This window comes from Crocuta crocuta, unplaced genomic scaffold, assembly GCF_008692635.1.
Source record: "Crocuta crocuta isolate KB4526 unplaced genomic scaffold, BGI_CrCroc_1.0 scaffold274, whole genome shotgun sequence".
NCBI classification, from domain to species: Eukaryota; Metazoa; Chordata; class Mammalia; order Carnivora; family Hyaenidae; genus Crocuta; species Crocuta crocuta.
In genome coordinates, this window is record NW_027530222.1 from 2,813,320 (window position 1) to 2,829,671 (window position 16,352).

Below are 16,352 nucleotides of genomic sequence, written 5' to 3' on the forward strand. Positions count from 1 at the left end.
GTAGAGATCAGCTCTCCATGCACTGTAGTCTTCTTTCATTATGAAGTGACATTTGAAAATTTTAAAACCTCCCGCCTATTTAATACCTTATATAAATACATCCAATTCCAGCCCAAGCTGACGAGAAAACTGATGAATAAAACCCGTCTCAACTGGGTGTACCAATGCACGTACGTCCACAGCTCGGTAGCCACCAGCGCCACGATGCAGAGCAGACACAGAAGCACCTCAAAAACAGGAAGAAGGGGAAAGCGGAGTCACTGTCACGCCACCCTCCCCACCAGGAGATGGGAGCCATCAACCAAAACCAAACCGGGGGTACTTCTCACCAGCACGGCAGCACTGTCTCCGTACCGGCTCCAAACACATGATGGTGGAGATGGTGGAGATCTTAAGGGAGTTTTACAAGACAAACTGTTAGGTACGTCCTGCTCGTGCCATCTTACCATCAACAGGTTATACGGATCCACTCCAAAGGAGTCTTCAAATCGCCACTTCCATGTCTCAAAATCGTGAAACTTAAAATTGATTAAAATATCACTTAGTGCATCATCCAAGGCTCCGGGCTTCCAATCTTCTCCGCTGAGGAACTTCTGTATTTCTAACAAGGTTTGCCTTTTTAGGATAATCTCAGCATCATAATGCATATCATCTTTGTTTTCTTCGGGCTGAATTAAATTTGCCAAAAACAAACAAGAGAAGAGGGAAACATTTTAAGACAAAAGCCAATCTGGAACTAAATAGGTATGTGGTTTTTATTTCATATGGATAAGAGTCATACTATCCACCTATTTTCCTCACATAAAAACCAGAGATTTTGCTCTATGAAGTCACCTCGGACGCTAGTCAACAAATGCTGAACCGTGGCTCACGCAGGTATACGTGGTCAGGTTCTAAACAACGCATTTTCATCAGCCTGCCAACACAGAACCCTTTAATGTGTTTCTATTTAAAGATACCGTATTTAATGTTGCTGACTAGCACTGAACTCACAGGCAACAACACTCTACCTCATGCCCAAACGGAGCTGATCTCACACGCGCATTCTTCTCTGTAAGACACACCCCAGCCCTCTCGTGCTAAGACGCACTGGACAGCACTACTCTTGGGAGTTTTGTTTTGGTTTTTTGAGAGTGCGTGAGTAGGGGACAGTGGCGGACGGAGAGAGAGAGAAACCTAAAGCAAGCTCCACGTCCAGCATGGAGCCCAACGTGGGGCTAGATCCCACAACCATGAGATCACCACCCGAACTAACAGCAAGAATCGGAAACTGAACCAACTGAGCCAACCAAGTGCTCCTACTCTTGGGTGTTATTTAAAAAAAAAAAATTTTTTTTAACATTTATTTTTTGTTGAGAGACAGAGAGAGAATGTGAGCCGGGGAGGGGCAGAGAGAGAGAGGGAGACACAGAATCGGAAGCAGGCTCCAGGCTCTGAGCGGTCAGCACGGAGGCCGACGCGGGCCCCAAACCCGTGAACCATGAGATCCTGACCTGAGCCGAAATCGGATGCTTAACCGACCGAGCCACCCAGGCGCCCATCTTGGGCGTTATTTTAACCAGCCAAGTAACAACATCAACAAAAGTGTGAAATACGTGGCACTAAAGAAAGCACAAAAAAGTCATTGTTAACAGTCAGAGAACTGAAACTGAAACAGGAAGACAGAAGACGGCGTTGTGCAGCCTCAGCTGGGAACGGAACGGGGGGGGCACCAGGCAACTCAACTGCTGTGCTGCCCCGGCATCTGCGCCCCTCGGCGGCTCCGCGGGGATGAGCCCTGGGCTCACAGAGACAGTTCGGTGGGTGCGCCAATTCGCAACTACCGAATCCGCAAATAACGAACATCAGCTGCTTACTTTAGGATTCACTTGTGACTTTCCGTTTGCTGACTGAATTTTCAGAGAGCCTAAAATATGCAGTAATACAAAAGAGAAAAAGAATCTCAAAAAGCAGCCAAATTGGGAGTTTCTATGAACATACGTATTTATAACTATTTTTATTAGCATGAATTCAGGTTGGCAAAACCATTACATTTTACTTTCATTAACCAGTTAAAAAACAGAATATTCTTTTTTTCTTTTTTTAAAAATATAGATATCTATACCTATATTTTTAAGAATACAGATATCTATATAAAAAGATATACAAAATCAGAAGAAAACAGTGTCCTGTAACATCACAAGTTGTCACTGAGTGTACAATATCAGTCATCGATTACTATTTTTAAAAAAACACTAAATTAAATATTTCTATCATAGGTCATTTTCTGCCTTCATCTGTGTCCTCACCCCACACATTTGTTAAGACTTGAATTAAATGGTGCATGTATGAGAACATCTGTTTTTTCACTTCCAAAATAAGGTGGGATTATTAAATATTCATCTAACATTCCTTTCCCCTTTAAACTTTTCTTGATGTTTAAGGGTGCCTGGGTGGCTCAGTCAGTTAAGTGTCCAACTTCAGCTCAGGTCATGATCTTACAGTTTGTGGGTTTGAGCCCCGTGCCAGGCAGGCTCTGTGCTGACAGCTCAGAGCCTGGAGGCTGCTTCGGATTCTGTGCCTCCCTCTCTGCCCCTCCCCTGCTCACGCTCTGTCTCTCAAAAATGAAAAAAACGTTAAAAAAAAACAAAAAACCCCCACTTTTCTTGATGTTTTGACTCCCCAGAGTGAAAACAAGGACTCTAAAAGCTGGAATCCTAACATTAATTATGAACACTATGCACATGACATGCAATTGTATAAAGTAATACCTGACACAGTAAAAAGCTTCAGTGATGGGGGGCGGTGCTACTAAAAAACACTGTTCTCTTTCTCAGCACAGAATGATCTCACATTGTAAGAATGAGAAAGTGTGGAAGTGGGAGAAAACAAGGGCCAGCATAGATTTCCCTTGCCAAGCCATGAACATATTATATTTCCAACCATTTAGTAACGTTCAAATAGCAAGTTTACAGCACCTTCCCCCCCATGTGAAATTAATACATAATGAAAAGATCCGCCACACGGATGAGTATCACACCAATACTTACAAGTCCAAGCTTTCTGGCTTCAATCAAAATTTTATTTAAGTATCTCCTAAAAACAGGATTGCTTTGACTTTCATAGTCTTCCTGCTTTTTCTTTTCACACTCACCGATCTGTAATCACAGAATAAATTCAATGTTAGTTAGCATCAAAGGTGAATGTAAGGGTCAAGTTTCTAGCCTAGAGATCCCATCAAGATCAAGGTAGCAGCTTGCGATTCTCAACTTTATGAAAATGTAGAACTTCCTACTTTCTGGGGGTTCTCCTTGCAAAGGGCAGGAAGGCAACCAATGAGCAAATGTGTATTCTACACTTAGCTCTGACTGGCAGAGACTGTTTATTTTAAACAGACTGTTTATTTTAAAAGAACAACCAGGAAGCAAGAAGGCAGAGATGCTGATGAGCAGAACATCGGACCATCTGCCTCTTCCCAACTCCAAAGTAGTGATTCGACGAACAAAGGAACAAAAGAAAAAAGGAAGGGAAGAAAGAACAGAGAGAGAGAGAAACACAAGAGGAAGCCAGAAGCTGAAACGAAGGGCCCAGAAGGGAGTTGCTTGCGTGTGCATATTACTTGTGGCCTCGTGGACTTTTATCATTTTTTCCTGTAAGTGACTGATCATCCCCAATTCTATGGGCTGCTTCAGGAGGGCAGGGACATGGCTTCTCCAGTGTCCTACACACGGCAAACCCCTCAGCACGTAATTCATCATTTCCTCCGATGTGGTGTTTCCTCTGATGTGGTGGTTGCTCTACAAACACCACAGTGGTCAAGTCGCTGAGTAAGGGCAGTACCTATCTTACAGACACCAGGACCTGTGATAAGCAACTTCTATTATCTGAGTGTGGACCATGAGCTGGGTTAGCATGGAAACGGGCTTCAGGTGATAAACACAATAACTGAGCATTACACATAGACTTAGGGCAGAAGGACACTTGAGAAGTCACGTGGCAGTTTTCCCTGCTTGCAGGCAAGGTTTACAAACCTTTTAAATTTTTCTTTAAGAGAATGTGTTTGTTTCTTTTTCTTTTTTTTTTTTTTTTTGAGACAGGGAGTGAGAGCATGGCCATGAGCGGGGGAAGGGCAGAGGGAGAGAGAATCCCAAGCAGGCTCCATGCTGTCAGCGCAGAGCCCGACTTGAGGCTCCATCCCATGAACTGTGAGATCATGACCTCAGCCAAAACTAAGAGTTAGATGCTTAACTGACTGAGTAATCCAGGTGCCCAAAAGAGAATGTTTTCTTTATTTCTTTAACTTTTTTTTAACGTTTATTTTTGAGAGCAAGAGAGAGAGAGCGCACGAGCATGGGAGAGGGCCAGAAAGGATCCAAAGCAGGCTCCACACAGTGAACGCAGAGCCCAATGTCGGGCCTGAACTCACGAACTGTGAGATCATGACCTGAGCCAAAGTTGGCCACTTAACTGACTGAGCTACCCAGTGCCCCAAAGAGAATGTTTTTTAAAACAAGAACTCAAGATTCCATTTTGCCAATCATATTTTTACAGTGTTGAATCCATGTTGCAAAGAATGGAATGAAAAATTTCTGTAAAAAGGCATTTCAGCGTTTCCTAGTGTGCAGCCAAACAAACTCACGATGCTATGAAACACTGTTAAAGTGAGGCAAATTTCATCCAAGCACTGCTTTGCTGGCACTTGGAGAGGCAGCATTCACGGCTGGGAAGCACCACAGCAGTGCTTACAGATCTGGAATCAAGATCTCCGGTCACAGCTCTCCCAGTCTCTCAGGCTGGAAAGCTCCCTCCTTCACTCCATCCCTCTCCCTTCTCCTTCAGCCACCCAAGTTGCCTATTCGACCTTGGAGAAGTCCAGCATTTCCCTCTTCAACCCTTGTCACTGCCTCGGTTGGGGGCATTCAGCCCTGCTGGACCCTTGTCACCCCCCTCTCCTCCTGAGGCCTCTCCACGGGGCCACCAACTCATGGCCTCCACAGCCAAGGGGTTGGTTCCCACCCCACAACACACATTCAAACCCCTTAATGATCGTGACATTTCCTTTCTCATCATATCTACTTCAGCCTCACAAATAAAAGGACTGAATACATGAATAGCTACCACACACTAGATTATAATAATCCCTTATATTTGCAAGAGTAATTCTTACACTCATCAGGTGGTCATAGGCCCATTTCTTCCTGGGCTACATCTGTCATGACTCTACTATGACCAAGCACTGTGACAGGTGACAGAGAATCAAAAATGACTAAAATAGGGATGCCTGGCTGGCTCAGTCGGTAGAGCATGCAACTCTTGATTGTAAGTTCAAGCCCCATGTTGGGTGGACAGATTACTTAAAAGTAAATAATTAAAAAATACAATCTTAAAAAAATAAAACATATTCTTTATCCCTAAATGCTTAGTCTCATAAAGAAATAATGAGTGAACATTATGAACATGGTGAAATAAATGTTATTATAGGAAAATAAAAGTACTCTTTAAAAAAAAGGTCAGAGTAACTAAAGAAAAAATTATATATAAATTGTATAATACATATACACATATGTATATAATACATATACACATACATAAACACATATAATGTTAGCAAAGACAGGAAACAGAGTAATTTAACATACTATAAATATAAAATTCATGAATTAAAAAAATTCCAACCTTATGAGTTAAAGAATCAAGTTTGCTATAACATTCCGACAATTCATCAGCACATGACAAGTCAGGACTGACTTCTTTTTTCCCTTCACCATATTTCACCTAAAGCAAAACAGAGATTTTATTTCTGTTATAGTTCAGTTGTAAAACCTATAGTTAAGACTAAAATTTGACTTCATTCTATGACTTGGTTCTATTCTTCAACTGTATTGATCAATCAAAAAGGAGTCTGAAATTTCTATACTAAGAACTAAAATCAAATCAGTTGCTGCTCAACGGGCTTTATGTTCCCATTCAAAACAGAAATAACCAGGTGGGGTTGGAATTATCCTAGATTAAGAAGGTCAGGGGGATAATCTGCCCAGCTACAAGTCACAGATACACAACTCTCACAACTCTGTGAAACTGCTGTGAAAAACAGCAACAGAAGACGCTTATTTCCAGTATAGAACCGAGAAGGTCTTACAGACACACACATGCTTCTTTTTTTTTTTTTTTAAATACCTGAGATTTTCTCATTGTTCCTGAAGCAGCATCATAGTTAAGCATGTCTGTGGGATCAATCCAGTCATCATCATAAGCATAACCGGTCATAAGCCACAGACATTCACAAAGCAGCAGAGAATACAGCATCCTGCCTGAGAGCTAAAAAAAAAAATTTAACAGATATAATGAAATAGAATTATTTTGAGAAGACATGGTTTTGTAATAAAGGCTATCTACTTCCTTCTAGTGCTAAGATAATGCTTTCTTTCTGAATAATAACTGAAATAAGAATACTCAGTAAAATGGTATTCACATATACACACATATTTTTGCCAAGACAAAAAGAAAATAAGAATTTTTCATATGATGCAGAATTCTATTCCTAGGTTTATATCCAAGGAATGAAAATACCTATCCACACAAAAACTTGTACACAAATGTTTATAGCCACATTATTCACAACAGCCAAAAAGTAGAAACAATTCAAATGGCTGTCAACTGATGGATACCTAAAATGTGGGCTGACCATACACAGGAATGTGCTTAGGCTGTGGGAAGGAATGAAATACCGATACATGCTACAACTTGGATGAACCTTGAAAACACTATGCTATGTGAAAGAAGCCAGTCACCAAGGACCATAACATGATTCCATTTATGTGAAATGTCCAGAACAGGCAAATCTACAGAGACAGAGAGCAGATTAGTAGGTCCTCAGGGCTGAGGATATAACAGAGGGTTGGTAGTTAAATGAAACAGGCCTTCTTTTTGCAGTGGTGAACAATAAACCAAAACTCAATGTGGTAATGGATGCACGTATCTGTGAATATATTAAAAACTGAAGAGTCGTGCTCTTTAAAAACGTGAATTGTATAATATGTGAATCATTTATCAGTAAAACTGCTTTAAAATAAATAGGTATTTAACCAAACCCTTTCTCCCCAGTTTTTTTTAACACATGGAAATTAGAAAGGTATAAAATTAAGATTCAAGTGAGGTGACTCAACTCCCAAACCATTCAGAGAAAATAACCCGCTTCATCTAAGCCTTGGCAGAAACACTGTCAAATCACTTTTTTTAAGTTTATTTATTTTGAGAGGTGGAGGGTGTGGGAGGACCAGAGAAGAGACAGAGAGACAGAGAGACAGAGAGACAGAGAGAGAGAGAAAATCCCAAGCAGGCTCCACATTGACAGCACAGAGCCCAATGTGGGACTCAAACCCACAAACTTTGAGATCATGACCTGAGCAAAATCAAGAGTCGGATGCTCAACCGACTGAGCCACTCAAGTGCCCCAAATCATTTCAATACTTAATACTCCTTCTATTCAACACTGTCCAATGCAGTAAACAACCAAGCGCATGTGGCTATTTAAATTTAAGTTAAATTAATGAAAAATCCAGTTACTCATTCACGCTAGCAACTTTTCAAGTGTTCACACACCCCCATGTGGCTAGTGGCTGCCATACTGGACAGTACTGATACTGAACAACCCATCACTGCAGAAAGTTCTGTTGGACACCCTATCTTATTCCTACTATGAATAAAAATCAGGTAAGAGAATTCTAAGACAAGAAAGCCCTGCGTTTATAGTCTACCTGTAAAAATAAAGTCACTCCCAGTGAAACGAAACACTCCTCATTGGTGCCACTGAGTGCTCTGTTTATTCTAGCACAACACACATAGAAATGAGCCACTCACTGGCCAGTCTCCTCTGCTGGCACAGTGGGAGCCCATCTTGACGGTGTGTTTAGAATCACCTGACAAGCTTCTAAAAATCCCAATCTTCTGGCCATATCTCAGACCAATTACATCAGAATCTCTAAGAGTGGGACCCAGGCACTGGAATTTTAAAGTACCTCAGGTGGTTCCGATATGCAGCTGGGGTGGAAAAGCACTGTGCTATAAAGTGAACTTTTCCAGGGAAGGGAGTATCTTACTCTAATTGGAGTTCGCCTTCCTGATGGCTCTCCGTCTTGTCCCCTCCACCTCTCCAAGCCCAAAGCCTGAGAGACGGCGCCTCAGAGATACCCAATAAATGTTAGGCTGCAAATGGTCAAAGCCATACAGGGATGCACAAGGTTTTAGAGGTTCAAAGGGTGAAGAAAGCACATCTGGGAGACACAGGCACGATTTCATGGAGGAATGGGCGTGGGAAACAGACCGGCAAGTATAGGTAACATGCTAAGAATGAGAGGTAAGGGAGGCAGAGGAGCAAAGCGAACCTTCGAAAACCATCAATTAGCGGATGGACATGGTGGGAGATGGACCGGGAGATGGCGGGACAGCAACGCCGCAGTGACAATGCCCACGTGAAGAGCTATGGCCAACCTTACCAACCAACAGTGGCTTTCAGTGGCATGGGCGCTACACTTGGAGAAGAGGGAAGTAGCACTAAGTGTACAGAATGAGAGGAAAATTGGCTTCAGAGTCTCCTCCAAGGAGGCTGAAGTAGCAAAAAGATGCTGAATCACATTCTGAATGTCAGCTCTACAGGCCTCAGCCACTGAACGCACGTAAGAGGAAAGATGTGTAAGCATGGCCAAGATTTCAAGGCTGACCAACTACAAAAACATGGTGTTAACTTCAAAAAGAAATTCAGAATAAAAACATGGTTTTGGGGGAAAGTTCAGCATTCATTTGTACACCATTTACTAAATACCTACTGGATACTGGGCACTGTCTTATGTGACAGGGATAACAAGAAACTAGACCGGCCATGATTTGTTAAGAAGCTACATGGAATAAGTCAGGCAGAGAAGGATAAATACCATATGTTTGCTCGTATAGGAGGATTAGGAGGAACTTAATGGAGGACCATGGGGGAAAGGGAGGGAGGCAAACCATGAGAGACTCTTGAATGCTGAGAACAAACTGAGGGCAGATGGGGGAGGGGGAGCAGAAGGGGGGTGATGGGCATGGAGGAGGGCACTTATGGGGAAGAGCACTGGGTGTTACATGGAAACCAACTTGACTAATAAACTATTAAAAAGAAAAAAAAGAAGCTACCATGGGGGTACACGGGGATGGGAGACAGGATGAGACAATAACCTGACCAAAAAATAAATACGATTTCAGGTAGTGATATTGCTGTGAAAAAAAATGAAGCAGGGCAATGGTACGAATGGGTTAGGAAATGTGGAGTATTTTAGGGAAGGCCTCTGAGGGGATTAAAGATAGCCACAAATTCTGTCAAGTCCCCAGCAAGAGATGGAGTTTATTTTCCCTCCTCCTGAATCTGGGCTAACCCTGCGACCACTGTCAACCAAGAAGAGAGGAAGAACTGGTACACGAGCATTTATTTCGCGTTTAGAACTGTAATTTGGGGAGCAGCCCAAATTGTGGCCCCACTGCAGGGAAAATGTTAGGGGGTTTTATAAGAAAAAGGAGGAAACACAAGATACCTTACATCAGCTGTTTCCCAAGAATTATATTTGAATTATTATTACAATTTACAATTTATTGGTTTCCTGGGGATATTATATTAGTTGCTAGCAAAGTCCCTTTTGCAGAATGACCAATTTTTGTCAAACATACAGATACAGTAGTCAGGTGTTCAGTCATATGCCTTTGCCCAGTTCAACAGTGGGATGCAATTCCTGTTTCAAAAACAGAATGAATGGGGCACCAGGGTGGCTCTCAGTTGGTTGAGCATCTGACTCTTTGAGTTCAGCTCAGGCCATGATCCCAGACTTGAACCCCACACAGAGCCTGCTTAAGATTCTCTCCCCCACTGCCCCCATCTCTCCCGGCACCCCTCTCACCCACTTGCATTCTCTCTCTAAAAAAATAAAAAAAAATTTTTTTTTAAACACGATGAAGTTTCAGTCACAAAATGGAGTCTCTTATGCACAAATGTTTTACACAGGTTCGCAATATTTAGCCAAAATACTGTGGCAGAAGTGATGCTGTGCTGGTTCTGGGCTGGGCTTGGCCTCTCTGAGGCCCAGCTGCTCCTACTTCATCACTCTGGAACACCTGCTCCTGGCCCTCGGCTGCCATGCTGTGAGAAGACCTAGCCATGTGGAGGGGCACACGAGGCTCCCAGCTGGCAGCCAACATCAAGAGGCAGCCATGGGAACAAGCCATCTTGGTAGCTGCAGTCCAACCCACGGTAACAGACCTGTGACCCGGCCAACATCATGTGGAATAAAAGAACTACACAGGTGAGTCCAGTCAAGCCCTATAAGCCCACAGAATCATGAGAAATAGTCAAATGCTGAAATGCTTCCACACGTGGAGGTGGTTTGTTACACAGCAGTAGAGAACCGCAATGACACGTAAGCAGAACGCGATAAGGAGCTAACCTCAGGAAGACTTGGGAAAAGAACATCTGGAGAGCGGGCACAGCAAGCATGAAGATCAGAGTGGAGAGAAAATCTGAAGCATTCAAAGACAAGCAGGAAGGTCAAGGTGGCACAGTACCCCAGGCCCCAGAGCACTCCCTCGGCTCCTGCTTCCTTCCATGATGAAGTAACAGAGGCCACATGTACTCTCCTGCATGAGAAACCAAAACCTCTGCACAAAATCTATGAGAAAACAGTTTTCAAGACATTGGATACCGGGGGAGCAAGTGTAACTGTCTTTGAAAAATGGGAAACTGGGGCGCCTGCGGGGCTCAGTCAGTTAAGAGTCCAACTTTGGTTCAGGTCATGTTCTTGCAGTTCATGAGTTCAATCCCTGTGTGGGCTCTGTGCTGACAGCTGGGAGCCTGGACCTGCTTCCGATTCTGTGTCTCCCTCTCTCTCTGTCCCTCCCCCACTCACACTCTGTCTCTCTCAAAAATAAATAAACCATTAAAAACAATTTTTTTTAATTAAAAAGGAAAATGGGAAACAAACACAGGCAGCCCTTCCACTGCCCCAGCTTACGGTCTTAACAGTTTCCAGGTCACAAGCACAGGGAGAGGGAACTCAGGCAGAGCCCAGAAAGCTGAAGAAACGGAGCTGAGTATCTGGGGGGACCAAGGCATAGAAAGCTGAGGAAACAGAACCCCAGAGATGTGCAGAGGCCCCTGCCATATACTAAACGATATCTAATCTTTGACCACAGCTCCTCCAAATGCCCTAGGAATTTCCTGCGTGACAGCAGTGTCTTCTGTGATGAGGTACTAATGATGTGACTCTGCTGGGTCCCAGATAGCTTGAGGGTGTTGGATGGTCATCAGAAAGACCAAACCAGGAATAGAGGGTTGGAACTTTCATCCATCCAACCTCAGGGGAGGGAAGGAAATCAGAGATTGAGTTCAATCACATGGCCAATGACAATCAATCATGCCCCACACGGGGCTCTGCACTAACAGTGCAGAGACTGCCTGAGATTCTCTCTCTCCCCGAAATAAACTTTAAATAAATAAATAAACAATCAAACAAACAAACATGAGTAAAAAATTTAGGACACAAACTCATAATTGAGAAAATAAAACCAAAAGTTAGTTCTTTGAAATGACTAAAAAAGTTTGATATATCTACAGTAAGATTAAAGAAGGAAAGAGAACCACCCCCCCTCCAAATCAAGAATGAAACAGGATGAACCTATTTCTGATAAAAACACTTGGCAAACCGGCAATAAAAGAAAACAGCCAGACAGAGTACTACAGGCAAACACCATACTTGATGATAAATACTGAAATCTTTACCTCTGAGATCAAGGAGATAAGGGAAAGGCTCTGGAGGGTTCTGGGATATTGACAGTGTTCTAGTTCCTTTTTTTTTTTTTTATAATGTTTACTCATTGTTGAGAGATAGAGAGAGACAGAGCACGAGTAGCAGAGGGAGACAGAATCCAAAGCAGGCTCCAGGCTCTGAGCTGTCAGGACAGAGCCCGACACAGGGCTCAAAACCACAAACTGCGAGATCATGACCTAACCAAAGTCAGATGCTTGACCAAATGACCCCCCAGGCACCCTGACAAATGTTCCATTTCTTAATCTGGGAAATAGTCACATAGGTGTATGCTTTTTAATAATTTACTAAGATGAACATTAATATTTTACACACTTTTCTGATTATATATATATTTCAGATTTTACAACAGCCTTGTTTAAAATGGGAAAGACTGAGATACCATGATGGTCTGAACTGTACACCTCTAAAATTCATATGCTCAAGTCCTACGCCCCAGGTCCGCAGAATATGACTGTATTTGGAGACAGGTCTCTAAAGAGGTAATTAAGTTATAACGAGGTCATCAGCATGGGCCTAATCCAATCTGACTGGGGCCCCTGAGAGGAAAGTTAGGCACAGGTCAGAGGGAAGATGGTGGGACGACAGGGCGGCCATCCACAGGCCTAGAGAGGCCTCAGAAGAAACCAACTGGGCTGACAACTTGATCTTGGATTTCTAGCCTCCAGATTTATGAGAACATAAACTTCTGTGGTTTAAGCCACCAATCTTGGTACTTTGTGATGGTGGCCATAGCAAACTACCACAGAGTTCTTGAGACATAAAAAGACTAAGAAAGTCTCCATCCCACAGTCTCTTGATATGCTAAAGAAGTTTAACCTCAATAAGAAAAGGTGTGAATACACCCGAAAAACTAATAATCTAGCNAACTATTAAAAAAAAGAAAAGGTGTGAATAAAAGAACCAATGATGAATAAATGAACTGGTCAAACATACTGATAAAGTAAACCACTGATAATTAAAATAAAAACACAACACGTCCAATTTTTTTTTTAACCCACAACTTTTTATGTTTAAAAATGTAAAACAGGGGGGCGCCTGGGTGGCTTAGTCGGTTAAGTGTCCGACTTTCGCTTAGGTCATGATCTCGCGGTTCGTGGGTTCGAGCCCCGCATCGGGCTCTGTGCTGACTGCCAGCTCAGAGCCTGGAGCCTGTTTCCGTCTGTGACTCCCTCTCTNGGCTCAGTCGGTTAAGTGTCTTGACTCTTGATTTCAGCTCAGGTCATTATCTCACAGTTCGTGGGATCAAGCCCAGCCTTGATTTGTCAGCACAGAGCCTGCTTGGGATTCTCCCCCTCCCTCCCTCCCTCCCTGCCCCTCCCCCTCTTGCTTGCTTTCATTCTCTCTCAGAATAATGTAAATGATAAAAAAAAAATCTAAAACCAAAATACTAAGTAACAGTGAGAAAGGTATCCTAGGATCCCTGCCACATTCTAGAAACTGTTAGAAATACTGGATGACTGTAGGGGCGCCTGGGTGGCTCAGTTGGTTAAGCATCCAACTTCGTCTCAGATCATGATCTCACAGTTCATGGGTTTGAGCCTTGCATCAGTCTCTGTGCTGACAGCTCAGAGCCTGGAGCCTGCTTCGGATTTTTTGTCTCCCTCTCTCTCTCCCTCCTCTGCTTGTACTGTTTCTCTTTCAAAAATAAATAGAACATTAAAAATTAAAAAAAAGAAAAATACTGAATGACTGTATACTTTATTGGGGGGGGAGTTAAACTAAGGAATAAAGTCATGAGAAGAGAAGACAAGCTTTAAAAAAAATGTAATGTGTAAAAACTGAGAGGGCTGGGGCGCCTGGGTGGCTCAGTCAGTTGCGCATCCGACTTCAGCTCAGGTTTATGATCTCACGGTTCAAGGATTGGAACCCCACGTCGTGCTCTGTGCTAACAGCTAGCTCAGAGCCTGGAGCCTGTCTTCAATTCCTCTCTCTCTGACCCTACCCTACTCACGCTGTCTCTCTCTCTCTCAAAAATAAGACATTTAAAATTAAAAAAAAAAAAACTGAGAGGGGATTAATTTGGAAGTGGCATTAGTCAACTATATTGAATACTTCAAAAAACCTGAGAAAAATAAAGGGGGGTGGACAGATAGCTTAATTAGTTGGTCATCTGTAAAATGACTTTCACAGACTGATAGGGAGAAACCTATTTCTAACCAGTGAAGAACTAAGCAGGTGACAAAGGGCATCTCTGAATGGAACAGAAGCTCTGAAAAGATGGCAATGTATAAAACCAAGGCTACAGAAAAGGCTTTTCTTTTTTTATTTTTTATTTTTTAAGAAGAAAGAGCATGTGTATGAGTGGAGGAGAGGCGGCAGGGGGAAAATCCCAAGCAGGTTCAGCACAGAGCCTGATGCAGGGCTGGAACTCACAAGCCATGAGATCATGACTTGAGCTGAAATCAAGAGCCGGACACTTAACCAACTGAATCACCCAGGCACCCCCAGAAAAGGCTTTTTCCATAGGCAACAAGATTTTACACTCCTTCATAAGCAGAAATGAATAAGCAGGAATGGAAATAAAGGTTCTAAAGCAAAAAGAAGAGAAGCTGACAGAGTTCACATTAGTACATGTATCAAGAAGATGGTGAAATGATCCACCAGGAATGTTACTGTGTGAGGAAGCTGAGTTGCGGGAATGGGGATCTGGGAAAACAGTTCGATAAGAGCATTATGCAAAGGGAGAGGAATCAAAAAACCTTTCAAGCAAGGGCGCCTGGGTGGCTCAATCGGTTAAGTGACCAACTAACTTCAGTTCAGGTCGTGATCTCACGGATCGTGAGTTCGAGCCCCACATCGGGCTCGCTGCTCTCAGTGCAGAGCTTTCTTTGAATCCTCTATCTCCCTCTCTCTTTCTCCCTCTCAAAACTAAACAAACATTAAAAAAAAAAAGGGGGGGCGCCTGGGTGGCTTAGTGGGTTAAGCGTCCGACTTTCGCTTAGGTCATGATCTCGCGGTTCGTGGGTTCAAGCCCCGCGTCGGGCTCTGTGCTGACTGCCAGCTCAGAGCCTGGAGCCTGTTTCAGTCTGCGACTCCCTCTCTCTCTGACCCTCCCCTGTTCACGCTGTCTCCCTCTCTCCTAGAAATAAATAAAACATTAAAAAAAAAGTCGCTGCTTAAAAAAAAACAACTCACAACCTTTCAAGCAGCCGAGTTTTGACTACAACACCTACAAAGTCATGCTATTAGCAACTATGCCACTTTCTCCAATAATAATCAGCAGATCCAGGGCTTTACCTGGGACTAGGAATTAGAACTGTTAGAACTGAAAAATGATGCAAGACCAGGAGTTGAGGTAGAAGAGTGGAACCAGCTGCAAGTTCAAGTCCTCCTGCCAAATCCCTGTGGTCACTGACTGAGGGATGGAATTCCTCGAGCACTCTTATAGCTGATCCCACACTCCCTCCAAACAAAGCTGCATCTAACCCTGCTGGGGATCTTGTTAAAAACAGCTTCTGATTGAATACACCTGACATGAGCCTGAGATTCTGCATTCCTAACAGCTTCTAATGGCAGAGACTTTGGCTCACAGACCACATTCGGAGCAGCAAGGTGTTAAAGAAAAGTAACCATCCTGCGTTGGTTTCCTTTAATGAGGGGCACCAGTGATTCCACTACTTGACTTTGACTAACAATCTCTTTCCTCTAGTTCTTACTTTTTTAAAATCACTTTTCTCATCTGCTTCAGGCTTTGACATTAATATCAAAATTATAATATATATATAATACTCTTAACTACATGCCAAACACTGTTACATATATTCATTCATTAAATCCTCACAAAAACTCTTGGAAGTAGTACCGTCATCTTCATTTTACAGTTGAAGATAATAAATAACTTGCATGGGGAGCTACCAAGAAAGACCAAGATCTCCAAGGGAAGTTCCAGGTACTGAGTGGGAATCAGCACATAAGAAAGGTATCTGATCCCGATGAATCAATTACACGTGTATGAGAAAGACAAGACTAACTTGAGTCAAATTCTGTTTTAACCCAGAAGCACAAGTCAGGAGTTCGCAATTTAGTTCGTGTGCCTACGTGTAGTTGGCTGGCGCCGTGGCTCTCAAACTTGTGAATGTGCATCTCTAACAACCTGCCAGATGACGGTGACGACGCCACCCATCTGGGGACCACACTCTCATAACCACGGCCACGGAGATAATACGAATTGTTTTTCACCACCCACGCATAAATACGTATCTCTAACTCCTTCTCTTCAAATTAGATTTGGAGTTTTTAAAACATTAACTACAACCAAATCCGAGCTATTCTGCTGGCGGCGTTTGATCAAATGCTACGTGAAGTTTTCAGAGACAACTGAAGCCCACGGAATTCCGCGTTCGCTGAGTCTGGCTTTGCCCTCGCTGCCCCTTTCCCTAGGCCGCTCTTTGAACCGTGCAACTCCGCAGCAGCAGGGCGCTGCTCCCTAAGATAAGGCAGCCGGTCTTCGCCCATCCCGGCGCCACAGCCCCGGAGAGCGCGCCCTCCCCACGCCCCCTCCCCCGGGCAGCGCCCGCCCCCCGCCCA

General features: G+C 43.3%; 1 protein-coding gene across 1 annotated transcript in view; it reads right to left on the reverse strand.

Annotated features, from left to right (window-relative positions):
- Positions 1–16,352, reverse strand: part of CLCC1 (chloride channel CLIC like 1) — a 27,266-nt gene that overhangs the window by 10,704 nt on the left and 210 nt on the right. Inside the window, exons 2-6 of the mRNA XM_077765567.1 lie at positions 6,157–6,297; positions 5,656–5,754; positions 3,030–3,137; positions 447–668; positions 87–227 (exon numbers count right to left, since the gene is read on the reverse strand). Of these exons, the coding sequence (XP_077621693.1) occupies positions 87–227; positions 447–668; positions 3,030–3,137; positions 5,656–5,754; positions 6,157–6,285 (699 nt within the window). The 5' untranslated portion in view covers positions 6,286–6,297. The remainder of the gene's footprint in view (positions 1–86; positions 228–446; positions 669–3,029; positions 3,138–5,655; positions 5,755–6,156; positions 6,298–16,352) is intronic.